The sequence below is a fragment of the Oncorhynchus nerka genome, linkage group LG18 (assembly GCF_034236695.1).
Source record: "Oncorhynchus nerka isolate Pitt River linkage group LG18, Oner_Uvic_2.0, whole genome shotgun sequence".
Taxonomy (NCBI): domain Eukaryota; kingdom Metazoa; phylum Chordata; class Actinopteri; order Salmoniformes; family Salmonidae; genus Oncorhynchus; species Oncorhynchus nerka.
In genome coordinates, this window is record NC_088413.1 from 13,153,816 (window position 1) to 13,181,739 (window position 27,924).

General features: G+C 47.3%; 1 protein-coding gene across 1 annotated transcript; it reads left to right on the forward strand.

Annotated features, from left to right (window-relative positions):
* Positions 1-27,768, forward strand: LOC115119934 (stromal interaction molecule 2-like). The gene is made up of 12 exons (XM_065003501.1): positions 1-1,436; positions 4,709-4,839; positions 6,240-6,351; positions 7,790-7,901; positions 8,621-8,736; positions 9,257-9,434; positions 11,465-11,642; positions 16,965-17,126; positions 18,855-18,955; positions 21,221-21,465; positions 25,212-25,404; positions 25,689-27,768. Exons 1-12 carry the CDS (start codon positions 1,283-1,285, stop codon positions 26,923-26,925), a joined length of 2,919 nt encoding a protein of 972 aa, XP_064859573.1. The 5' UTR covers positions 1-1,282; the 3' UTR covers positions 26,926-27,768.
* Positions 27,769-27,924: the final 156 nt, after the last annotated feature.

The window sequence follows — 27,924 nt, forward strand, 5'->3', positions numbered from 1 at the left end:
GAACGCAGCCATTTACAAGTATTTCTAACTCCATCGAATAGCCTACTGTGTCTGATATAGACGTTATCAGAAAAGGCCTTTTAACAGGTGTCCAAACACTGGTTAATCCCATCCACATGACATGACCCTCAGGTCTGGGAAACATGAATAAACAGTCGGGAATTAGCCTTGACGCACGCATACACGCGTGCACAAACGGATCCAACGGACACGCAGTCAAGTGTTGACCGGAAAAAATTGTGTTCCGGAGTATTTGTGCAAGTTGCTGGGACAGCTACCCTTAGTGTCATTTAATATCTCTGTGTGTGTGTGACAGTTTCGCACAAGATCGTCACGACAAGAGAGAGAGAGAAAACATATATTTACATGGAAAACTCTGGAGAGAGTTGCCATCTCTATAACGTGGTATTGTAAATGACTGCAGTATTTGACAGGATATTGAACTGTGTGATCAAAGAACTTTCAGTGCACACTGGAACTGGATTTAGAATTTTGGAACTGGATTTAGAACTTTGGAACTGGATTTAGAACTTTGGAACTGGATTTTAGAGCTTTGGAACTGGATTTTAGAGCTTTGGAACTGGATTTAAAACTTTGGAACTGGATTTTAGAGCTTTGGAACTGGATTTAGAACTTTGGAACTGGATTTAGAGCTTTGGAACTGGATTTATAACTTTGGAACTGGATTTAGAATTTTGAAACGCTCGATTTTTGATCTCCATAATCCCGATCAAATTCAACCCGTGGATTTATTTTGCGTAGAGAGAACTTTGGTCTCACTCAGATTTCCTTGTGGTCGAAGTTTCTATTGGAATTTCTTATCGGATATAATAATCTTGGATTCAAACCATTCTTGTTGTAACCCATGATAAGGGTTAAAATAATGATTTAACTTTAACACCCCATAGGCCTAGGTTATTTAGGGACAATTCCATTTTCTTTTTTTGGATAAAAACTTGTTGGCAGCCGTTGAAATTTGAACCCTTTCTGGAGTTTTAATGTAACGGTTGAGTTGTTTTATAATGTTATCGAATATTTCACCATATCCCCTTGGTTAGTTTCTCAACCCGAACCCAATCATTAGCCTCACATCTCTGAATAACGGTTCTGTTAATAGCTCAATCTGATCGCCTAACACTTGCGCACGGTGGTGCATGTGAGTGTTGGCAGTTGACATCGTTAACCAACCGGGTCTCGGTTTGTGTAGCCGACATCTGTTTTTGGAATCTTCTCCCGGTTCTCTCGCTCCCACCGGGGTGATATTTTCTCGTAAAACCCCACGATGTTGCTCCTTTCCCCGGTTCTCCTCCTTCTGTTCCGCGTGGTCTTATTCGAGGCTTCGCAGGGCATCATCCAGGACAGCGGCTACTATCACCACAATGACCCGGAACTCGGACTCACCTTTGCCGGCCAAAGAACGGTGTTCGACTCGACAGGTAAAAATGACCCCCGAATGACTGACGGTGACAATAAGCGTGGACAGCCGTAGCCTAAAAATGCGTCCATACGCCCTCATTACCCTGAAGTAAACTCTGCTCCAACATGGATCTAGAAACGATTGGATAGGTGGAAATCAACGAGTCCACACATGTAGTTGAAACACAACCACTTGACTTAGATCAGTGCAGATCTGGGTCAAATAGCATCAACACTTTATAATCCTTGAACTGTGCGTAGTGGAACCTGTGGAATATCCCCAAAAAGTAAATCCAGACGCAACTAAACTAGCTACATTTGTTTGGCCCAGGTCTGCAGATCTTTGATTAATCAAGATAAGTTATTCCAACCACAGGGTCCTGAAGCAGGATCTCGCGGAGACAGGGGAGTGACAACCGTTAACTGTCATGCACGTGTTTTGCTCACTCAGCGGTTATCTGAGCTCGGTGTTTAGGAGGAGTCATCAATGTTGAGAAACAAACTGGCATGGTGGAAATGTACCGTTTTAACAACACCTCTTCGATGACTGGTCCTAATCATTCTATAGTCGCTGGGACACATTGAGTTGGGACATTGGAGTTGCAGGACATTGGAGATGTGCGCAGGTGTTGCGTGGCATGGTACTCTTGCAGCTGCTTGTAGCCAAACATAGTTTAGATGCGGGATGGTTCATCGTAATTGACACATTCAGACGCAGGGAACCACTGGGCATTGAGAATTGGAGATGAGCACTGCGTCAGGGCAAGGACCAGAGGTGTGGTTTGGAGTGGGGCGTGATGATGATGACGGAATTCCGTTGCGATTTAGATGTGTCACTTCAGAATTTAACAAACCATGTAACTCTATGATTACAAGTGTCTTTTTTTCGTGAGCACTACACGATTATGTATACAGGGAATTTTAATCACAGATAAAAGACACAGTAGGTTACTTAAGACAAACGATCAAGAGGAGAGTACAGTACATTAGAGGAGAGTAGAGTACATTAGAGTAGAATAGAGTAGAATATAATAGAGTAGAATACATTACAGTACAGTAGAGCACAATACAGTAGAATAATGTACTGTACAGGAGAGTACTGTACATTAGAGGAGAACTGTACAGGAGACATTAGCAGGAGAGAGCAGAATATAATAGAGTACTGTGCAGGAGAGAACTGTACAGGAGAGAACTGTACAGGAGAGTACTGTACAGGAGAGTACTGTACAGGAGAGAACTGTGCAGGAGAGTACTGTGCAGGAGAGTACTGTACAGGAGAGTTTGGTTCATTACAGTACAGTAACTCTGTGTATTATACTCAAGTGTACAGTACAGTGTAGGACTGAACCAATCATGGACGTCTATGTTTGGGCCAAATCAAGTCTGGACCAAACCTAAAAAATTGACATCTGTGGATGTTGAAATATATATCTGGTCGAGACCGTACCAAAAAACAAAAACAATTCTGTGGACAAGGCTGACTGGCCACATTTCAACTTCCATGAACATCCGGTGCCAGTCGGTGCTCAGTGACTAAGAACGCAGGCTACAGTGAAAATAAAGTTTTAGGAGCAACAACGGCTCAGCCGTGAAGTGGTAGACCACACAAGCTCACAGAGCGGGTTGTCAAGAGCGCCGAAGCACGTAAAGTGTAAAAAACAGCCTCTGTCCTCGGTTGCAGCACTTATTAATACTGACTTCCAAACAGCCCCTGTCCTCGGTTGCAGCACTTATTAATACTGACTTCCAAACAGCCTCTGTCCTCGGTTGCAGCACTTATTAATACTGACTTCCAAACAGCCTCTGTCCTCGGTTGCAGCACTTATTAATACTGACTTCCAAACAGCCTCTGTCCTCGGTTGCAGCACTTATTAATACTGACTTCCAAACAGCCTCTGTCCTCGGTTGCAGCACTTATTAATACTGACTTCCAAACAGCCTCTGTCCTCGGTTGCAGCACTTATTAATACTGACTTCCAAACAGCCTCTGTCCTCGGTTGCAGCACTTATTAATACTGACTTCCAAACAGCCTCTGGAAGCAACATTCAGCACAAGAACTGTTCATTGGGAGTTTATTAATGAAATTGGTTTCCATGGCCGAGCAGCCGCACACAAGCCTAAGATCACCATGGGAAATGCCAAGCGTTGTCTGGAGTGGTGTAAAGCTCTCTTACATTGGACTCTGGAGCAGTGGAAACTCGTTCTCTGGCAGTCTGACGGACTAATCTGGGTTTGGCGGATGCCAGGAGAACGCTACTTACCCCCAATGCATAGTGCCAACTGTAAAGTTTGGTGGAGGAGGAATAATGGTCTGGGGCTGTTCTTCATGGTTTGGGCCCCTTAGTTCCAGTGAAGGGAAACTACAGCATACAATGACATTCTAGACGATTCTGTCCTGTTCCAGCACGATAATGCCTCTGTGCAAAAAGCGAGATCCATACAGAAATGGTTTGTCGAGATTGGTGTGGAAGAACTTGACTGGCCTGCACAGAGCCCTGACCTCAACCCCGTCTAACATCTTTGGGATTGTATTGGAACGCCGACTGCGAGCCTGGCCTAATCGTCCAGCATCAGTACCCGACCTCACTAATACTATTGTGGCTGAATGGAAGCAAGTCCCCACACCAATGTTCCAACATCTAGTGGAAAACCTTCCCAGAAGAGTAGAGGCTGTTATAGCAGCAATGCTCCAACATCTAGTGGAAAACCTTCCCAGAAGAGTGGAGGCTGTTATAGCAGCAATGTTCCAACATCTAGTGGAAAGCCTTCCCAGAAGAGTGGAGGCTGTTATAGCAGCAAAGGGAGGGACCAACTCCATATTAATACCCATGATTTTGGAATGAGATGTTCGACGAGCAGATGTCCACATACTGTTGGTCATGTAGTGTGTATTGATAAACCTTGTACTGCAGTGAGCTAAATCAGAGTCACACAGAGTGATTCTTGGTGGTCTTAAACAAATCTACTTTGAAACAAAAGTATCCACCTCACACACATGGTTACGGGCTTAAAAATAGTCAGACACCTGCACCATGTCAGATATACAGTTGAAATGTATTACATTTTGAGTTTTCATCCTAATATTACACTTTATATAGATCACAGAAGACTGAAATATAACCAAACTGTTAGACATAGAAACACCAGATATTTTGTCAGTTAATTTTGTTTTAAACTAATTCTGAAAAAAGACATTCCACCATGAGGCCACTAGAGGGCGCTTTTGGTCATTGACTGCAGGAAAGGGCTACCTGACATATTGATACGTGTGTTGATTGACCATCTCTATAGACCCATGCCTGGTGGTGTCACCTCCCTGTATGAACGAGGCAGACCGATACAGTCTGGAGGGTCTGAGGAACATCCACAGAGAGATGGATGACGACCAGGATGGCGGGATAGAGGTGGAGGAGAGCGTGGAGGTACGTAACCACGGAGGAGGGATTCAGGTGTGTTTTGATTGGACAACCGATGGTAGGGGTCTTTATTCAGTTACGTGCTGTGTGTATATCCTCGTCGACCAGTCAGTCAGTGTGTCTGTCTCATGATTCCTGTCCTGTTAGTTTGTTTAAGCCACAGACACCAGAACCCCTTTAAGTGAGTCCAGATTAGAAGTGTAGAATGTTGGACTGTTTGTCCCAGAACTCATCAGAATGTCATCCAGGGCTAGATGATCCATGGGATTGGGTTGCTGTTACCGCGGAGACGGGAGGGGAGGGTGGCTGACATTCCTGTTCCCATCACATGAAGAATCCAATTACAGCCAAGGATAGATTCCAAGATGGTGGAACGCACACACACACACACACACACACACACACACACACACACACACACACACACACACACACACAGACACACACACAGACACCCAGTCTATTTTATCTCTAAACTAAAACGTCTTGGTCCTTATTATCGGTGCAGTTGACAGTCGTCAAACTAATGTGGAAACTTCGAAAGGTTAAGGATGTGTGAACTGTTTATTAGACATGCGTGGTTGTGTGTAGTTGGTTAAGTGTGTGTATCCCTCTGTGTGTGTTAGACATTTACCTTTTAACATTAAGCTGCAAACTTTTCATAATCCTGTGTGTGTGTGTGTCTGTGTGTGTGTGTGTGTGTGTGTCTGTGTGTGTCTGTGTGTGTCTCTGTGTGTGTGTGTGTGTGTCTCTGTGTGTGTGTGTGTGTGTGTCTGTGTGTGTGTGTGTGTGTGTGTCTCTGTGTGTGTGTGTGTGTGTGTCTCTGTGTGTGTGTGTGTGTGTGTGTGTGTGTGTGTGTGTGTGTGTGTGTGTGTGTGTGTGTGTGTGTGTGTGTGTGTGTGTGTGTGTGTGTGTGTGTGTGTGTGTGTGTGTGTGTGTGTGTGTGTGTGTGTGTGTGTGTGTGTGTGTGTGTGTGTGTGTGTGTGTGTGTGTGTGTGTGTGTCGTGTGTGTGTGTGTGTCTGTGTGTGTCTGTGTGTGTGTGTGTGTCTGTGTGTGTGTGTGTGTGTGTGTCGTGTGTGTGTGTGTGTGTGTGTGTCTCTGTGTGTGTGTGTGTGTGTGTGTGTGTGTGTTTCTCTGTGTGTGTGTGTGTGTGTGTGTGTGTGTGTGTGTGTGTGTGTGTGTGTGTGTGTGTGTGTGTGTGTGTGTGTGTGTGTGTGTGTGTGTGTGTGTGTGTCGTGTGTGTGTGTGTGTGTGTGTGTGTGTGTGTGTGTGTGTGTGTCTGTGTGTGTGTGTGTGTGTGTGTGTGTGTCTCTGTGTGTCGTGTGTGTGTGTGTGTGTGTGTGTGTGTGTGTGTGTGTGTGTGTGTGTGTGTGTCTCTGTGTGTGTGTGTGTCTTGGCTGTGTAGTTCATCATCGAGGACATGAAACAGCAGCCGACCAACAAACACAGCAATCTTCACAGAGAGGACCAGCACATCACCATAGAGGAACTGTGGAGGGGCTGGAAGTTCTCAGAAGGTACGCTGTGTGTGTGATTACGCAATCTGTTATTACATTCACAGTTTCTTCCTTACCAAACCCTCCCACCTTGTGTCACCCTTGTGTCTCTCGATCCCTCTCTCTATCCCTCTCTCTCTATCCCTCTCTCTCTAGCCCTCTCTCTCTATCCCCCTCTCTCTATTCCATCCCACTCTCTCTATCCCCTCCCACTCTCTCTATCCCCATCTGATCCCCCCTCCCTCTCTCTATCCCCTGACCCCTCTCTCTATCCCCTCCCACTCTCTCTATCCCCATCTGACCTCCCTTCTCTCTATCCTCCTATCTCCCTCCCCCCACTCTCTCTATCCCCATCTGACCTCCCCCCTCTCTATCCCCCTCTCTTCCCCATCTGACCTCCCCCTCCTCTCTCTATCTCCTCCCCTCTCTCCTCCCCTTCTCTCCCTTCCTCCCCCTCCTCCTCTCTCTATCCCCATCTGACCTCCCCTCTCTCTCCCTTCCTCCCCCTTCTCTCCCTTCCTCCCCCTCCCCCTCTCTCTATCCCCATCTGACCTCCCCTCTCTCTCCCTTCCTCCCCCTTCTCTCCCCGTCCTCCCCCTCCCCCTCTCTCTATCCCCTCCTCCTCTCTCTATCCCCATCTGACCTCCCCTCTCTCTCCCTTCCTCCCCCTTCTCTCCCTTCCTCCCTCTGTCTCCCTTCCTCCCCCTCCTCTCTCTATCCCCATCTGACCTCCCCTCTCTCCCCCCCTCTCTCCCTTCCTCCCCCTTCTCTCCCTTCCTCCCCTCTCTCCCTTCCTCCCCCTCCTCCTCTCTCTATCCCCATCTGACCTCCCCTCTCTCCCTTACTCCCCTTATCTCTCCCTTCCTACCCTCTCTCTCCCTTCCTCTCCTTCTCCCTCCCTTCATCCCCCTCCTCCTCTCTTTATCCCCTCCCCTCTCTCCCTTCCTACCCTCTCTCTCCCTTCCTCCCCCTCTCTCTCCCTTCCTCCTCCTCCTATCTCTATCCCCATCTGACCTCCCCTCTCTCTCCCTTCCTCCCCTATCTCTATCCCCATCTGACCTCCCCCTCTCTCTCTCCCTTCCTCCCCCTACTCTCCCTTCCTCCCCCTCTCTCTCCCTTCCTCCTCCTCCTCCTCTCTCTATCCCCATCTGACCTCCCCCTCTCTCTCCCTTCCTCCCCCTCCTCCTCTCTCTATCCCCATCTGACCTCCCCTCTCCCCCTCTCTCTATCCCCTCCCCCTCTCTCCCTTCCTCCCCCTCCTCCTCTCTCTATCCCCATCTGACCTCCCCCTCTCTCCCTTCCTACCCCCTCTCTCCCTTCCTCCCCCTCCTCTCTCTATCCCCTCCCCCCTCTCTCCCTTCCTCCCCCTCCTCCTCTCTCTATCCCCATCTGACCTCCCCTCTCTCCCTTCCTACCCCCTCTCCCCCTCCCTCTCTCCCCCTCCTCCTCTCTCTATCAGTTCATAACTGGACTCAGGATGAGGTGTTGAGGTGGCTCAGGGAGTTTGTAGAGCTGCCTCAGTACGAGAAGAACTTTAAAGACTTCAGAGTCAACGGCAACACCCTCCCCAGGTGAGAACGGCCAATCAGAAACCTCAGAGAGGAACTTCCTGGTGGGCACAGCCAATCAGAAAGCTTCTTACTGAAAGTTACTGGCCAATCAGGTAACACACCCTAGTTACAATGTCCATTTGGTAGATTTTGAATCATTACTATACAATTACAAAAAAAAAGAAAGATCCAATCAGAACACTTTAGTTTTCTCGTCTAATCAGAGCTGGTGTTATTGTGATGCGTGCAGGATAGCAGCCAATGATGAATAATATCAGAACAGAAAGAGAAACACAGTCCAATCAGATGTAGAAAGATCCAATCAGAACACTCAGAGCTGGTGTTATTGTGATGCGTGCAGGATAGCAGCCAATGATGAATAATATCAGAACAGAAAGAGAAACACAGTCAGAGTGATTCTTTGAGTCATTATCAGAACAGAAAAAAAGAAAGTCCAATCAGATGTAGAAAGATCCAATCAGAACACTCAGAGCTGGTGTTATTGTGATGCGTGCAGGATAGCAGCCAATGATTAATAATATCAGAACAGAAAGAGAAACACAGTCCAATCAGATGGAGAAAGATCCAATCAGAACAGTCAGAGCTGGTGTTATTGTGATGCGTGCAGGATAGCAGCCAATGATTAATAATATCAGAACAGAAAGAGAAACACAGTCCAATCAGATGGAGAAAGATCCAATCAGAACAGTCAGAGCTGGTGTTAATTGTGATGCGTGCAGGATAGCAGCCAATGAGCCGTCGTTCCTGAGTGTCCAGCTGAAGATCGTGGACCAGAGAGACAAACAGAAACTCAACATCAAGGCTCTGGACGCGGTGCTGTTTGGTGCTCCTATACGTGTGTAGACAGTACACACACACACACACACACACACACACACACACACACACACACACACACACACACACACACACACACACACTTTGTGCATTTGCTCATGTCCACTGATTATATTGAAAAGCGCTAAACAAATTCCTCTCCTCCTTCTCTCTCCTCCTCCCCTCTCCTGGTCTTTCCTCTCCTCCCCCTCTCTCCTCTCTCCTCCTCCTCTCTTCTGCTCCTTCCTCTCTCCCCCTCTCTCCTCCTCCTCTCTCCTCCTTCTTTCTCCTCCTCCCCTCTCCTGGTCTTTCCTCTCCTCCCCCTCTCTCCTCTCTCCTCCTCCTCTCTTCTGCTCCTTCCTCTCTCCTCCTCTCTCCTCCTTCTCTCTCCTGCTCCTTCCTCTCCTCCTTCTCTCTCCTCCTCCTCCTCCTCCTCCTCCTCCTCCTTCCTCTCCTCCTCCTTCTCTCTCCTCCTCCTCCTCCTCCTCCTCCTCCTTCCTCTCCTCCTCCTTCTCTCTCCTCCTCCTCTCCTCCTTTAGGCCCACCCCATAACTACATGAAAGACTTGTTGCTGATAGTTTCTGTGATGATGGGTGTAGGAGGCTGCTGGTTCTCCCAGGTCCAGAACAAAGCTTCCAAAGTCCACATCTCCAAGATGATGAAGGACCTGGAGAGTCTGCAGAGTGCTGAGCTCAGCCTCAGAGAACTACAGGAACAGTGAGTGTCTATGACTGTGTGTGTATTGGGGGGGTTGTGTTTAAATGTTTCCTGATAATGTATGTATTTGTCCTGCTTACCTCCGTGTGTGTTTGCTGCTAACCTGTGTTTGCTGCTAACCTGTGTGTGTGTGTTTGTTGCTAACCTGTGTGTGTGTTTGTTGCTAACCTGTGTGTGTGTTTGTTGCTAACCTGTGTGTGTGTTTGTTGCTAACCTGTGTGTGTGTTTGTTGCTAACCTGTGTGTGTGTTTGTTGCTAACCTGTGTGTGTGTTTGTTGCTAACCTGTGTGTGGTTGTTGCTAACCTGTGTGTGTGTTTGTTGCTAACCTGTGTGTGTGTTTGTTGCTAACCTGTGTGTGTGTTTGTTGCTAACCTGTGTGTGTGTTTGTTGCTAACCTGTGTGTGTGTTTGTTGCTAACCTGTGGTGTGTGTTTGTTGCTAACCTGTGTGTGTGTTTGTTGCTAACCTGTGTGTGTGTTTGTTGCTAACCTGTGTGTGTGTTTGTTGCTAACCTGTGTGTGTGTTTGTTGCTAACCTGTATGTGTGTTTGTTGCTAACCTGTGTGTGTGTTTGTTGCTAACCTGTGTGTGTGTTTGTTGCTAACCTGTGTGTGGTTGTTGCTAACCTGTATGTGTGTTTGTTGCTAACCTGTGTGTGTGTTTGTTGCTAACCTGTGTGTGTGTTTGTTGCTAACCTGTGTGTGTGTTTGTTGCTAACCTGTGTGTGTGTTTGTTGCTAATGTGTGGTTGTTGCTAACCTGTATGTGTGTTTGTTGCTAACCTGTGTGTGTGTTTGTTGCTAACCTGTGTGTGTGGTTGTTGCTAACCTGTATGTGTGTTTGTTGCTAACCTGTGTGTGTGGTTGTTGCTAACCTGTATGTGTGTTTGTTGCTAACCTGTGTGTGTGGTTGTTGCTAACCTGTGTGTGTGGTTGTTGCTAACCTGTGTGTGTGTTTGTTGCTAACCTGTGTGTGTGTTTGTTGCTAACCTGTGTGTGTGTTTGTTGCTAACCTGTGTGTGTGTTTGTTGCTAACCTGTGTGTGTGTTTGTTGCTAACCTGTGTGTGGTTGTTGCTAACCTGTATGTGTGTTTGTTGCTAACCTGTGTGTGTGTTTGTTGCTAACCTGTATGTGTGTTTGTTGCTAACCTGTGTGTGTGTTTGTTGCTAACCTGTGTGTGTGTTTGTTGCTAACCTGTGGTTGTCCCTAACCTGTATGTGTGGTTGTTGCTAACCTGTGTTGCTAACCTGTATGTGTGTGTTTGTTGCTAACCTGTGTGTGTGGTTGTTGCTAACCTGTATGTGTGTTTGTTGCTAACCTGTGTGTGTGGTTGTTGCTAACCTGTATGTGTGTTTGTTGCTAACCTGTGTGTGTGGTTGTTGCTAACCTGTGTGTGTGTGTTTGTTGCTAAACTGTATGTGTGTTTGTTGCTAACCTGTATGTGTGGTTGTTGCTAACCTGTATGTGTGTTTGTTGCTAACCTGTGTGTGTGTTTGTTGCTAACCTGTGTGTGTGGTTGTTGCTAACCTGTGTGTGTGGTTGTTGCTAACCTGTATGTGTGTTTGTTGCTAACCTGTATGTGTGGTTGTTGCTAACCTGTGTGTGTGTTTGTTGCTAACCTGTGTGTGTGTTTGTTGCTAACCTGTGTGTGTGTTTGTTGCTAACCTGTGTGTGTGTTTGTTGCTAACGCGTGTCCCGTCCTGATAGGCTGGAACAGGCCCAGTATGTGTTTGTTGCTAACTCCCCCCGTGTCCCGTCCTGATAGGCTGGAACAGGCCCAGTATGTGTTTGTTGCTAACGCGTGCCCGTCCCCTGATAGGCTGGAACAGGCCCAGTATGTGTTTGTTGCTAACGCGTGCCCCGTCCCTGATAGGCTGGAACAGGCCCAGTATGTGTTTGTTGCTAACGCGTGCCCCGTCCTGATAGGCTGGAACAGGCCCAGTGTGTGTTTGTTGCTAACGCGTGCCCCGTCCTGATAGGCTGGAACAGGCCCAGTGTGTGTTTGTTGCTAACACGTGCCCCGTCCTGATAGGCTGGAGCAGGCCCAGGAGGAGAAGCGTAACGTGACAGAGGAGAAACAGAACCTGGAGGAGAAGATGAGGGATGAGATCATGGGAGCCCAGGAGGAGGCGCACAGACTCCATCGGCTCAGAGCTGGAGCCGTCAGTCAACTGAGCAGACTGAGATACGCAGAGGAGGAGCTGGAGCAGGTAGAGAACCTTACCTTACGTTACCCTACCTAATCTTACCCTACCTAACCTTACCCTACCTAACCTTACCCTACCTAATCTTACCCTACCTAATCTTACCCTACCTAACCTACCCTAATTTTGAACCCTACCTAACCTTATCTTACCCTACCTAACCCTACCTAACCCTAACCTAACTTACCCTACCTAACCTAACCTAACCTAACCCTACCTACCTAACCCTACCTAACCCTACCTAATCTTAACCCTACCTAACCTACCTAATCTTACCCTACCTAATCTTACCCTACCTAACCTTACCCTACCTAATCTTACCCTACCTAACCTTACCCTACCTAATCTTACCCTACCTAACCCTACCTAACCTAACCTAATCTTACCCTACCTAATCTTACCCTACCTAACCTTACCCTACCTAATCTTACCCTACCTAATCTTACCCTACCTAACCTTACCCTACCTAATCTTACCCTACCTAACCTTACCCTACCTAATCTTACCCTACCTAACCTTACCCTACCTAATCTTACCCTACCTAATCTTACCCTACCTAACCCTACCTAACCTAACCTAATCTTACCCTACCTAATCTTACCCTACCTAACCTTACCCTACCTAACCTTACCCTACCTAACCCTACCTAACCTAACCTAATCTTACCCTACCTAACCTTACCTTACCTTACCCTGCCTAACCTTACCTTACCCTGCCTAACCCTACCTTACCCTACCTAACCATACCCTACCTAACAACTGAGCAGACTTAGATATGCAGAGGAGGAGCTGGAGCAGGTAGAGAACCTTACCTTACCTTACCCTGCCTAACCTAACCTTACCCTACCTAACCTTACCCTACCTAACCTAACCTTACCCTACCTAACCTTACCTAACCTTACCCTACCTAACCTAACCTAACCTTACCCTACCTAACCTAACCTAACCTACCCTACCTACCTAACCTAACCTTACCCTACCTAACCCTACCCTACCTAACCTTACCCCTACCTACCTAACCTTACCCTACCTAACCTAACCTTACCCTACCTAACCTACCTAACCTTACCCTACCTAACCTTACCCTACCTAACCTAACCTTACCCTACCTAACCTAACCTACCCTCCTCCCCTACCTAACCTAACCTTACCCTACCTAACCATACCCTACCTAACCTTACCCTACCTAACCTTACCCTACCTAACCTTACCCTACCTAACCTTACCCTACCTAATCTTACCTTACCTAACCTAACCCCTACCTTACCCTACCTAACCTTACCTAACCTACCCTACCTAACCCTACCTAACCTAACCTTACCCTACCTAACCTTACCCTACCTAACCCTACCTAACCTAACCTAATCTTACCCTACCTAACCTTACCCTACCTAACCTTACCCTACCTAAACTACCTAACCCTACCTAACCTAACCTAACCTACCCTACCTAACCTTACCCTAACCCTTACCCTACCTAACCTTACCCCTACCTAACCTAACCTTACCCTACCTAACCTTACCCTACCTAACCCCTACCTAACCTTACCCTACCTAACCTTACCCTACCTAACCTTACCCTACCTAACCTAACCTAACCTAACCTTACCCTACCCTACCTAACCTTTACCCTACCTAACCTTACCCTACCTAACCTTACCCTACCTAACCCTAACCTTACCCTACCTAACCTTACCCTAACCTAACCTTACCCTACCTAACCTTACCCTACCTAACCTTACCCTACCTAATCTTACCCTACCTAACCTACCCTACCTAACCATAACCTAACCTACCCTACCTAACCTACCCTACCTAATCTTACCCCTACCTAACCCTTACCCTACCTAACCCTACCTAACCTAACCTACCTAATCTTACCCTACCTAACCTTAACCTAACCTTACCCTACCTAACCCTACCTTAACCCTACCCTACCTAACCTTACCCTACCTAACCTTACCCTACCTAACCTTACCCTACCTAACCTAACCCTTACCCTGCCTAACCTAACCTTACCCTACCTAACCTTACCCTACCTAACCTACCTTACCCTACCCTAACCTAATCTTACCCTACCTTTACCCTACCTAACTTAACTAATCTTACCCTACCTAACCCTACCTAACCTAACCTAATCTTACCCTACCTAACCTTACCCTACCTAACCCTACCTTAACCTAATCTTACCCTACCTAATCTTACCCTACCTAATAATCTTACCCTACCTAACCTTACTCCTACCTTACCCTACCTAACCTTACCCTACCTAACCCTACCTAACTAACCTACCTACCTAACCTAACCTGTACCTAACCTTACCCTACCTAACCTACCTACCTTTACCTTACCCTGCCTAACTTACCTTACCCTACCTAACCCTACCTTACCCTACCTAACCATACCCTACCTAACAACTGATGCAGACTTAGATATGCAGAGGAGGAGCTGGCTAACCAGGTAGAGAACCTTACCTAACCTTACCCTGCCTAACCTAACCTTACCCTACCTAACCTTACCCTACCTAACCTAACCTTACCCTACCTAACCTTACCCTACCTAACCTTACCTTACCCTGCCTAACCTAACCTTACCCTACCTAACCTTACCCTACCTAACCTAACCTTACCCTACCTAACCATACCCTACCTAACCTTACCCTACCTAACCTTACCCTACCTAACCTAACCTTACCCTACCTAACCATACCCTACCTAACCTTACCCTACCTAACCTGGAACCTTAACCCTACCTAACCTTACCCCTGCCTAACCTAACCAGTGTGTACCCTACCTAACCTTGCCCCTCCTACCTAACCTAACCTTACCCTACCTAACCTTACCCTACCTAACCTTACCTTACCCTAACCTAACCTTACCCTACCTAACCTTACCCTACCTAACCTAACCTTACCCTACCTAACCTAACCCCTACCTAACCTTACCCTACCTAAACCCTTTAACCTAACCTAACCTTACCCTACCTAACCATACCCTACCTAACCTTACCCTACCTAACCTTACCCTACCTAACCTTACCCTACCTAACCTAACCTTACCCTACCTAACCTTACCCTACCTAACCTTACCCTACCTAACCTAACCTTACCCTACCTAACCATACCCTACCTAACCTTACCCTACCTAACCTTACCCTACCTAACCTTACCCTACCTAACCTAACCTTACCCTACCTAACCATACCCTACCTAACCTTACCCTACCTAACCTAACCTTACCCTACCTAACCATACCCTACCTAACCTTACCCTACCTAACCTTACCCTACCTAACCTTACCCTACCTAACCTTACCCTACCTAACCTAACCTTACCCTACCTAACCTTACCCTACCTAACCTAACCTTACCCTACCTAACCTTACCCTACCTAACCTTACCCTACCTAACCTTACCCTACCTAACCCAACCTTACCCTACCTAACCTTACCCTACCTAACCTAACCTTACCCTACCTAACCTTACCCTACCTAATCTAACCTTACCCTACCTAACCTTACCCTACCTAACTTTACCTATCCTAACAACTGAGCAGACTGAGATACGCAGAGGAGGAGCTGGAGCAGGTAGAGAACCTAACCTTACCTTACCCTACTTAACCTTACCCTGTCTTACTTTACCTAACCTTACCCTATCTTACTTTACCTAACCATACCCTATCTTACTTTACCTAACCTTACCCTACCTAACCTTACCCTACTTAACATTACCCTACCTAACCTTACCCTATCTTACATTACATTACATTTACATTTAAGTCATTTAGCAGACGCTCTTATCCAGAGCGACTTACTTTACCTAACCTTACCCTATCTTACTTTACCTAACCTTACCCTATCTTACTTTACCTAACCATACCCTATCTTACTTTACCTAACCTAACCTTACCCTACCTAACCATACCCTATCTTACTTTACCTAACCTTACCCTATCTTACCCTACCTAACCTTACCCTATCTTACTTTACCTAAACTTACCCTATCTTACTTACTTTACCCTACCTAACCTTACCCTATCTTACTTTACCTAAACTTACCCTATCTTCCTAACCTTTACCTAACCTTACCCTATCTTACTTTACCTAAACTTACCTAACCTTATCTTACTCTTTACCTAACCTACCCTACCTAACCTTACCTAACCTTACCCTATCTTACTTTACCTAACCTTACCCTACCTAACCTTACCCTATCTTACTTTATCTAACCTTACCCTACCTAACCTTACCTAACCTTACCCTATCTTACTTTACCTAACCTTACCCTACCTAACCTTACCCTATCTTACTTTACCTAACCTTACCCTACATAACCTTACCCTATCTTACCCTACCTAACCTTACCCCATCTTACTTTATCTAACCTTACCCTACCTAATCTTACCCCATCTTACTTTACCTAACCTTACCCTACCTAACCTTACCTAACCTTACCCTATCTTACCCTACCTAACCTTACCCTATCTTACCCTACCTAACCTTACCCTATCTTACCCTACCTTACCTTACCCTACCTAACCCTACCTAACCTAGCCTTACCTTACCCTACCTAACCTAACCCTACCTAAACTTACCTTACCTACCTAACCTAACCTGACCCTACCTAACCTAACCTAACCTAACAACCCTACCTAACCCCTACCTAACCTAACCGTACCCTACCTAACCCAACCCTACCTAACCCTACCTAACCTAACCCAGCCCTACCTAACCTTACCCTACCTAACCTTACCCTACCTTACCCTACCTAACCTAACCTTACCTTACCCTACCCTACATAACCTAACCTAACCCTACCTAACCTAACCCTACCTAACCTTACCCTACCTAACCCTACCTAACCTAACCCTACCTTACCCTACCTAACCTTACCCTACCTAACCCAGCCCTACCTAACCCTACCTTACCCTACTAACCTTACCCTACCTAACGCTACCTAACCCTACCTAACCTAACCCTACCTAACCTAACCCTACCTAACCTAACCCTACCTAACCTTACCCTACCTAACCCTACCTAACCTAACCCTACCTTACCCTACCTAACCTTACCCTACCTAACCCAGCCCTACCTAACCCTACCTTACCCTACTAACCTTACCTTCGCTAACTCTAATTCAAACTGAAGCAAGTCCACAGTGTAGGAAACAATATCAGTATTGGCTCAAAGCTGGTGGTAAAAATGGTCCATCCATCAATCAAAACCTCTAAACGATTCCTTCTCCTGTGTGTGTTTGTGTGTGTGTGTGCATGCTTGTGTGTGTGTGACTGTGCATGCATGTGTGTGCATTTGTGTGTGTGTGTGTGTATCTAGGTTCGGGGAGCATTGAAGAAGGCAGAGAAGGACATGATGGCGTACTGGTCTGTCCCGGAGGCCCTACAGCTCTGGCTACAGCTGACCCACGAGGTGGAGGTGCAGTACTACAACATCAAGAAGCACAGCGCTGAGCTGCAGCTCAACACAGCCAAGGAGGAGGTAGGAGTCTACTGATTAGTTGGTTGGTTGGTGGATTAGTTGAGTGGGTGGTTGTTGGATTAGTTGGTTGGTGGATTAGTTGGTTGGTGGATTAGTTGGTTGGTTGGTTAATTGGTTGGTTGGTGGATTAGTTGATTGGTTGGTTGGTGGATTAGTTGGTTGGTTGGTTGGTGGATTAGTTGGTTGGTTGGTTGGTTGGTTGGTGGATTAGTTGTTTGGTTGGTGGATTAGTTGGTTGGTTGGTTGGTGGATTAGTTGATTGGTTGGTTGGTGGATTAGTTGTTTGGTTGGTTGTTGGATTAGTTGGTTGGTGGATTAGTTGGTTTGGTTGGATTAGTTGGTTGGTGGATTAGTTGGTTGGTGGATTAGTTGGTTGGTTGGTTAATTGGTTGGTTGGTGGATTAGTTGGTTGGTTGGATTAGTTGGTTGGTTGGTTAATTGGTTGGTTGGTGGATTAGTTGATTGGTTGGTTGGTGGATTAGTTGGTTGGTTGGTTGGTGGATTAGTTGGTTGGTTGGTTGGTTGGATTGGATTGGTTGGTTGGTTGGTTGGTTGGTTGGTGGATTAGTTGGTTGATTGGTTGGTGGATTAGTTGGTTGGTTGGTTGGTGGATTAGTTGGTTGGTTGGTTGGTGGATTAGTTGATTGGTTGGTGGATTAGTTGGTTGGTTGGTGGATTAGTTGATCCGTTGGTTGGTTGGTTGGTGGATTAGTTGGTTGGTTGGTTGGTTAGTTGGTGGATTAGTTGGTTGGTTGGTGGATTAGTTGATCCGTTGGTTGATTGGTTGGTGCATTAGTTGGTTGATTGGTGCATTAGTTGGTTGGTTGGTGCATTAGTTGGTTGGTTGGTGCATTAGTTGGTTGATTGGTGCATTAGTTGGTTGATTGGTGGATTAGTTGGTTGGTTGGTTGGTTGGTGCATTAGTTGGTTGATTGGTGCATTAGTTGGTTGATTGGTGGATTAGTTGGTTGGTTGGTTGGTGCATTAGTTGGTTGGTTGGTGCATTAGTTGGTTGATTGGTGCATTAGTTGGTTGATTGGTCCAATACTACAACGTCAAGAAGCACAGTGCTGAGCTGCAGCTGGCCACTGCTGAGGAGGAGGTAGGAGAGAGACGTAAACCAATCAATCCGTTTATTGATTCATCAACTGATTGATTTACTTTCACTGACTTCACGTAGGGAAGAAAGAAAACATGACCAGGGCTGTCCTAATTAAGAACATGACCCATTAAAGGTCATCTATCCTCCAATAAACATGACCAGATAATCATCTGTCCTCCATATTAACCCCTGGTGTGGACATGACCAGGATAATGCATTAAACAAGTCATCTGTCCTCCATATTAACCCCTGGTGTGGACATGACCAGGATAATGCATTAAACAAGTCATCTATCCTCCATATTAACCCCTGGTGTGGACATGACCAGGATAATGCATTAAACAAGTCATCTATCCTCCATATTAACCCCCGGTGTGGACATGACCATGATAATGCATTAAACTATTCATCTATCCTCCATATTAACCCCTGGTGTGGACATGACCAGGAGGATGTGACCTCATATTAACCCCTGGTGTGGACATGACCAGGAGGATGTGACCTCATATTAACCCCTGGTGTGGACATGACCAGGAGGATGTGACCTCATATTAACCCCTGGTATGGACATGACTAGGAGGATGTGACCTCATATTAACCCCTTGGTCTGTGTATATCCTGTCCAGGCAGAAAAGATCAAGAAGAAGAGGAGTTCCCTCATGGGGACGTTCCACGTGGCTCACAGCTCCTCACTGGACGATGTTGACACCAAGATCCTGGAGGCCAAGTGAGAGAGAGAGAGAGAGAGACACACACACATTTTTCTATCCTCGTGGGGACCTAAAAATGGATTTCCATTCAAAATAATATTTTTCCTAACCTTAACCCCTAAGCTTAAAATAGCAGGTCCCCACGAGGATAGAAGAACAAGATCTCACACACACACACACACACACACACACACACACACACACACACACACACACACACACACACACACACACACACACACACACACACACACACACACACACACACACAGTGTTAATTTAGTCAACAATAACTATGACAAAAAATAGTTAATACTTGTCAGCAACCTATTTTTCCTGACTGAAACTATGATGATAACGAGACCAGATGCCCTGGAGAAAAAACCCATAACTGTAACATTACTTTTAGTTTAGAAACTAGAAACCATGGTTACTCTCTTACTTACATTGTAACTAACCTCAACTAGAAACATGGTTACTTTTACTTACATTGTAACTAACCTCAACTAGAAACCATGGTTACTCTCTTACTTACATTGTAACTAACCTCAACTAGAAACCATGGTTACTCTCTTACTTACATTGTAACTAACCTCAACTAGAAACCATGGTTACTCTCTTACTTACATTGTAACTAACCTCAACTAGAAACCATGGTATATTTAATGTAGTCCTCTCATTACTTACATGTGTCTAACTGGCTCTCAAGCTAGAAACCATGGTCACTCTTAGTCTGAACTGATTACATTGTAACTAACCTCAACTAGAAACCTTGTTTACTCTCTTACTTACATTGTAACTAACCTCAACTAGAAACCATGGTTACTCTCTTACTTACATTGTAACTAACCTCAACTAGAAACCATGGTTACTCTCTTACTTACATTGTAACTAACCTCAACTAGAAACCTTGTTTACTCTCTTACTTACATTGTAACTAACCTCAACTAGAAACCATGGTTACTCTCTTACTTACATTGTAACTAACCTCAACTAGAAACCTTGTTTACTCTCTTACTTACATTGTAACTAACCTCAACTAGAAACCTTGTTTACTCTCTTACTTACATTGTAACTAACCTCAACTAGAAACCTTGTTTACTCTCTTACTTACATTGTAACTAACCTCAACTAGAAACCTTGTTTACTCTCTTACTTACATTGTAACTAACCTCAACTAGAAACCATGGTTACTCTCTTACTTACATTGTAACTAACCTCAACTAGAAACCTTGTTTACTCTCTTACTTACATTGTAACTAACCTCAACTAGAAACCTTGTTTACTCTCTTACTTACATTGTAACTAACCTCAACTAGAAACCATGGTTACTCTCTTACTTACATTGTAACTAACCTCAACTAGAAACCTTGTTTACTCTCTTACTTACATTGTAACTAACCTCAACTAGAAACCTTGTTTACTCTCTTACTTACATTGTAACTAACCTCAACTAGAAACCTTGTTTACTCTCTTACTTACATTGAGGCTATTTTCTGATTTGATAACATCAGAAGCTCAATTTTCCCATGTTGTGCTGTTGTTCATTCATCTGTGCCAACGGTCCACAACTGTGAGTTGCAGTTGGTTTTTGTGACGGAGTTGACGTGGTTTTTGTGATGGAGTTGACGTGTTTTTTTGTGATGGAGTTGACATGGTTTTTGTGACGGAGTTGACGTGGTTTTTGTGATGGAGTTGACATGTTTTTTTGTGATGGAGTTGACATGGTTTTTGTGACGGAGTTGACATGTTTTTTTATGACGGAGTTGACGTGTTTTTTTGTGACGGAGTTGACGTGTTTTTTTGTGACGGAGTTGACGTGTTTTTTTGTGACGGAGTTGACGTAGTTTTTGTGACGGAGTTGAGGTGGGTTTTGTGACGGAGTTGAGGTGGGTTTTTGTGACGGAGTTGACGTGAGTTTTTGTGACGGAGTTGAGGTGGGTTTTTGTGACGGAGTTGACGTGGTTTTTTGTGACGGAGTTGACGTGTTTTTTTGTGACGGAGTTGACGTGTTTTTTTGTGACGGAGCTGACGTGTTTTTTTTTGTGACGGAGTTGACGCGTTCTTTTGTGACGGAGTTGACGCGGTCTTTTGTGACGGAGTTGACGCGGTTTTTGTGACGGAGTTGTGTCGTTGTGTCACGGTAACATACTAAACTAATGTCTGTTGTGTTGACATAGCTTACTATCTTATAACAGTCTGCACCTGTGTGTTGGATCACAGGAACGCCCTACCAGACGTTAACTAGCTGACGCAGACTGTGCTTTTGACCTCCCTCACAGGAACGCCCTATCAGAAGTCACGGCCTGCCTACGGGAGCGTCTCCACCGCTGGCAACAGATAGAGCGTCTGTGTGGTTTCCCTCTCCTCAGGAACTCTGGCCTGGCCAGCCTGACAGCCACGCTGTATTCAGACTCTAACTGGGTGGCGATGCCCAGGGTGTCTGTACCCACTTTCCCTTCCTGTCATGAAACAATACAAGGCTCTCTGGAGGATCTGATGGAAGACCCCTCAGCATCCATCTTAGGTAGGTTATAGCAATCAGTCGCTCAGTTGGTCAATATAACGAGACTATAATAGGGTCATTATTAAGGAGACGTGTTTATGCAAACAGATTTACAGCACGGTGAGTGTATGTTTATGGGATCACGTGGTAATCAATCTCATGCCCATAACTAGTCAAGGGCCTGACGATTAGTTCACACGTTGAATCAGGTGCTAGCTCTGGAATAGATCAAACACATGGAAGGGCTGGGGGTAGTAAGGAGAGGTTTGGAACGGCTGGGGGTAGTAAGGAGAGGTTTGGAACGGCTGGGGGTAGTAAGGAGAGGTTTGGAACAGCTGGGGGTCCTGAGGAGAGGTTTGGAACGGCTGGGGGTAGTAAGGAGAGGTTTGGAACGGCTGGGGGTAGCAAGGAGAGGTTTGGAACGGCTGGGGGTAGTTTAAGCTGGGGGGAGAGGTTTGGAACGGCTGGGGGTAGTAAGGAGAGGTTTGGAACAGCTGGGGGTCCTGAGGAGAGGTTTGGAACGGCTGGGGGTAGTTTGGAAAGGAGAGGTTTGGAACGGCTGGGGGTAGTAAGGAGAGGTTTGGAACAGCTGGGGTAGTAAGGAGAGGTTTGGAACGGCTGGGGGTAGTAAGGAGAGGTTTGGAACGGCTGGGGTAGTAAGGAGAGGTTTGGAACAGCTGGGGGTCCTGAGGAGAGGTTTGGAACGGCTGGGGGTAGTAAGGAGAGGTTTGGAACGGCTGGGGAGGGTAAGGAGAGGTTTGGAACAGCTGGGGGTCCTGAGGAGAGGTTTGGAACGGCTGGGGGTAGTAAGGAGAGGTTTGGAACGGCTGGGGGTAGTAGGGAGAGGTTTGGAACAGCTGGGGTCCTGAGGAGAGGTTTGGAACGGCTGGGGGTAGTAAGGAGAGGTTTGGAACGGCTGGGGGTAGTAAGGAGAGGTTTGGAACGGCTGGGGGTAGTAGTAAGGAGAGGTTTGGAACGGCTGGGGGTAGTAAGGAGAGGTTTGGAACGGCTGGGGGTAGTAAGGAGAGGTTTGGAACAGCTGGGGGTCCTGAGGAGAGGTGTGGAACGGCTGGGGGTTGTAAGGAGAGGTTTGGAACGGCTGGGGGTAGTAAGGAGAGGTTTGGAACGGCTGGGGGTAGTAAGGAGAGGTTTGGAACAGCTGGGGGTCCTGAGGAGAGGTTTGGAACGGCTGGGGGTAGTAAGGAGAGGTTTGGAACGGCTGGGGGTAGTAAGGAGAGGTTTGGAACAGCTGGGGGTCCTGAGGAGAGGTTTGGATCGGCTGGGGTAGTAAGGAGAGGTTTGGAACGGCTGGGGGTAGTAAGGAGAGGTTTGGAACAGCTGGGGGTCCTGAGGAGAGGTTTGGAACGGCTGGGGGTAGTAAGAGGAGGTTTGGAACGGCTGGGGTAGTAAGGAGAGGTTTGGAACGGCTGGGGGTAGTTTAAGGAGGAGGTTTGGAACGGCTGGGGGTAGTAAGGAGAGGTTTGGAACGGCTGGGGGTAGTAAGGAGAGGTTTGGAACAGCTGGGGGTCCTGAGGAGAGGTGTGGAACGGCTGGGGGGGGTTGTAAGGAGAGGTTTGGAACGGCTGGGGGTAGTAAGGAGAGGTTTGGAACGGCTGGGGTCCTGAGGAGAGGTTTGGAACGGCTGGGGGTTGTAAGGAGAGGTTTGGAACGGCTGGGGGTTGTAAGGAGAGGTTTGGAACGGCTGGGGTAGTAAGGAGAGGTTTGGAACAGCTGGGGGTCCTGAGGAGAGGTTTGGAACAGCTGGGGTCCTGAGGAGAGGTTTGGAACGGCTGGGGGTAGTAAGGAGAGGTTTGGAACAGCTGGGGGTCCTGAGGAGAGGTTTGGAACAGCTGGGGTCCTGAGGAGAGGTTTGGAACGGCTGGGGGTCCTGAGTGAGGAGAGGTTTGGAACGGCTGGGGTTGTAAGGAGAGGTTTGGAACAGCTGGGGGTCCTGAGGAGAGGTCTGGGGGTTGGAACGGCTGGGGGTAGTAAGGAGAGGTTTGGAACAGCTGGGGGTCCTGAGGAAAGGTTTGGAACGGCTGGGGGTAGTAAGGAGAGGTTTGGAACAGCTGGGGTCCTGAGGAGAGGTTTGGAACGGCTGGGGGTAGTAAGGAGAGGTTTTGGGGGTAGTAAGGAGAGGTTTGGAACGGCTGGGGGTAGTAAGGAGAGGTTTGGAACGGCTGGGGGTAGTAAGGAGAGGTTTGGAACGGCTGGGGGTAAGGAGAGGTTTGGAACGGCTGGGGTCCTGAGGGAGGTTTGGAACAGCTGGGGGTCCTGAGGAGAGGTTTGGAACGGCTGGGGGTCCTGAGGAGAGGTTTGGAACGGCTGGGGGTCCTGAGGAGAGGTTTGGAACGGCTGGGGGTCCTGAGGAGAGGTTTGGAACAGCTGGGGTCCTGAGGAGAGGTTTGGAACGGCTGGGGGTCCTGAGGAGAGGTTTGGAAGGCTGGGGGGGGTTAAGGAGAGGTTTGGAACGGCTGGGGGTAGTAAGGAGAGGTTTGGAGGAGAGGTTTGGAACGGCTGGGGGTCCTGAGGAGAGGTTTGGAACGGCTGGGGGTCCTGAGGGAGAGGTTTGGAACGGTTTGGGGGTCCTGAGGAGAGGTTTGGAACAGCTGGGGTCCTGAGGAGAGGTTTGGAACGGCTGGGGGTAGTAAGGAGAGGTTTGGAACGGCTGGGGTCCTGAGGAGAGGTTTGGAACAGCTGGTGGTCCTGAGGAGAGGTTTGGAACGGCTGGGGGTAGTGAGGAGAGGTTTGGAATGGCTGGGGGTCCTGAGGAGAGGTTTGGAACGGCTGGGGGTCCTGAGGAGAGGTTTGGAACGGCTGGGGGTCCTGAGGAGAGGTTTGGAAAGCTGGGGGTCCTGAGGAGAGGTTTGGAACAGCTGGGGTCCTGAGGAGAGGTTTGGAACAGCTGGGGGGGGGTAGTAAGGAGAGGTTTGGAACGGCTGGGGGTCCTGAGGAGAAGTGTGGAACAGCTGGGGGTAGTAAGGAGAGGTTTGGAACGGCTGGGGGTCCTGAGGAGAAGTGTGGAACGGCTGGGGGTAGTAAGGAGAGGTTTGGAACGGCTGGGGGTCCTGAGGAGAGGTTTGGAACGGCTGGGGGTTGTAAGGAGAGGTTTGGAACGGCTGGGGGTTGTAAGGAGAGGTTTGGAACGGCTGGGGTTGTAAGGAGAGGTTGGGAACGGCTGGGGGTCCTGAGGAGAGATTGGGAATGGCTGGGGGTCCTGAGGAGAGATTGGGAACGGCTGGGGGTCCTGAGGAGAAGTGTCCTGGGGGTCCTGAGGAGAGATTGGGAATGGCTGGGGGTCCTGAGGAGAGATTGGGAAAGGCTGGGGGTCCTGAGGAGAAGTGTGGAACGGCTGGGGGTCCTGAGGAGAGATTGGGAATGGCTGGGGGTCCTGAGGAGAGATTGGGAACGGCTGGGGGTCCTGAGGAGAGATTGGGAACGGCTGGGGGTCCTGAGGAGAGATTGGGAATGGCTGGGGGTCCTGAGGAGAGATTGGGAACGGCTGGGGGTCCTGAGGAGAGGTTGGGAACGGCTAGTTGTCCTGAGGAGAGGTTGGGAACAGCTAGTTGTCCTGAGGAGAGGTTGGAGAACCACTGCCATACCTGATTCAAGGTATAAGTGATTAGCTGCTAATGGAATCAGGTTTAGTTTTATTTTTGCGAGGTTTTCCATTAATTCCCCAATATTGTCCCCAGAATTTGTCCCACATTTTTCTAAGATTTACAAAAAAAGTTATGGGGAATGTTCACTTCCCTTTGCAACCCTAGTTCCACCAATGAAGCGCTCCCCTCGCTCTCGTGGCTCTACCTCCACCGTGTGTCGTCAACGGCGTTCTGGACATGCCTCCTCTTCCTCTTCCTCATCCTCCTACTCTGAACCTGATATCCTGATCCCTATCCACACCACGCTCCCCTGCTTCGAGGAAGAGGAGCAGATCTTCATCAACGCCCAGTGGAGGGGGTGAGTCGCACAATTTCAATTCAGTAAATTTAGGAAATAAACTGAAGTTCCAACTCGGATTCCAATTTTCTACAATGCTTCTCTGTGTCCACAGATTACAAGGTGATTCACTGTGACACTTACAGTATTTTCAATGTATGATTGAAACTTTGTGAACCTTGATGGAATATTTGTCTCTCTATATCTTTTCCTCTCTCTCCCTCTCACTCTCCCTCCCTTCCCCTCTCCCCCTCTCTCTCCCTCTCCCCCCCTCTCTCTCCCTCTCTCTCTCCTTCTCTCTACAGAGATTCTCAGGTAATTTATTCTGACAGGACCCCTCCTCTCAGCAGAAGGTCATCAGAACCTTCCGGAACGGAATCCCCCGTTTGTAAGATATCTAGAGAAGAACTGGAAGCTTCCTTGGATGAAGCCACATTGAAGACATCATCTAAAGACGAGCCGGACTCTTCTTCTGTGGACAACACTGCTCCAAGGAAAATGCAAAGAGTCAAAAGTGAGACTTCCATGGACCCCCCCGCCGACGCAGCAGCCAAAAAGGTATTGGGTCGTTCGATGGACAACGTCTCAAGGAAGTCATTCAGAGATGAGTGTCACGAGGTTCCGTTGGAGACTCACGTCTCAAAGAAGAGGTCTCTTCTATCTACAGACATGATCGGTGTGTCTTTGGACACCGGCTCCAGGCAGATGATGAGAGAGAGCAGGGGAGAAGCCTCATTCAACAACTCCATGAGAGGAAGACCCAGAGAAGAAATGGTGGCGGCCGTTGGAACCCCAACGAGAAGGATATCCCGAGAGGAGGTGGACTTCTTAGCCGACAGCGCTCAGAGGAGGATGGCGATGGCCAGAGACAAACTGACCCTTCATCTGGACAGCAACTCTTCTCACAAGATGCTCAGGAAGAAGATGGAGTTCCCAGTGGAACCACCATCTGCCGCCACGAGGAAGATATCGATAGACGAACACCATGAGATGTGCTCTTACACTAGCAGACGAACAAACAGCGATAAGGTTGACAGATCCATAGACACTCCCACTGGGAAGATCTACCCGGACAGGGTCGACAGTACCCCAGAAATCCCTAAACGGAGGATATCCAGGGAGGAGTATGCGGGGTCGTCCCAGTTGGGTCACGATCCCCAGGTTTTGGATTGGGGTCAGTTCGGACAACCTGACCTCACCTTGTCCACACCATGGAAACAAACCCAGACCCCTGACCCTTATACCTCCGACCACCTGACCGAACTGGTGTATGACGGTATTCTGGAGAAGTCCTGTATCGCCCCAGCAACGACCCCTGACCTGCCCCAGAGGATCACGGAAGGAAGAGAGCGAGAAGGGAATCCTCCTGTTCCGCCCCCGAGGAGCAGCCGGTCCCTAAACACGTTGCCCCCGGAGATGAGAGGCGAAAGGCACCAAAAGGACAAAGACAAAAGCACGAAGTCGTCCAAACTCAAGAGCCTTTTTAAGAAGAGGAAAGATCATACCCCAGAACTGCCACAAGGGGGCCTGAACAATCTCTGACTGTTAACTGGAATTTAAACACTTTTTTAAATGTAAATTCTTGAACCAGGAAGTTTCTTGAGGTTATGAAACTCTGGATAAGACCTCAGCCAGGAAAAGCTGAGAGGAAACATGAACATTGGTCTTATAGATTTGATTTTTCTAAAAAAACGACACGGACTGTTTGGCTGGGATTACATGTTTGAAAGAAAAAAACATGAGCAATAGGATTGCTACGTTTTTTTCAAAGCCAACAAAGACTGATTTTTGAAACTCAGAAAAATAGTGTTCTGGCCGATAACGCGCAGATTGCCGGACAACATGTTATTTTGGCAATGGCTAGTCAATGGGCAGGTAACAAACTCTTGAGTTGACATAGCAGTCTCTAAAACTGATTAATCTCATACTAGACGGAATACTCTGAAAACAGGAACACAGTCGTTGCTATAGTTTCAGGACTATTTTGGTACTACAAAGCAGAATCAATTAACCAGCTGTCTTTTAATTAACCATAGTTAACCATCTAACTTTGATAAATAACCAGAAATATGTCACACCCTGACCATAGTTTGCTTTGTATGTTTCTATGTTTTGTTTGGTCAGGGTGTGATCTGAGTGGGCATTCTATGTTGGATGTCTAGTTTGTCTGTTTCTGTGTTTGGCCTGATATGGTTCTCAATCAGAGGCAGGTGTTAGTCATTGTCTCTGATTGGGAACCATATTTAGGTAGCCTGTTTGGTGTTGGGTTTTGTGGGTGATTGTTTCCTGTGTTAGTGCCATACGGGACTGTTTTCGGGTTTTCACGTTGTTGTTTTGGTTTTGTGTTCATGTTCAGTTTTCTAATTAAAAAACCATGGACAATTACCGCGCTGCATTTTGGTCCTCCTCTCCTTCGACACAAGAAAACCGTTACAAAATAACTATTGATTTTCTGGTTCATTTAAGAAAAGCTAAACTTAGATATGTGTGTCTTTGGTTGTTTAGTCAATTATAGACAATGCCCATTTCAAGCTTAAAGCT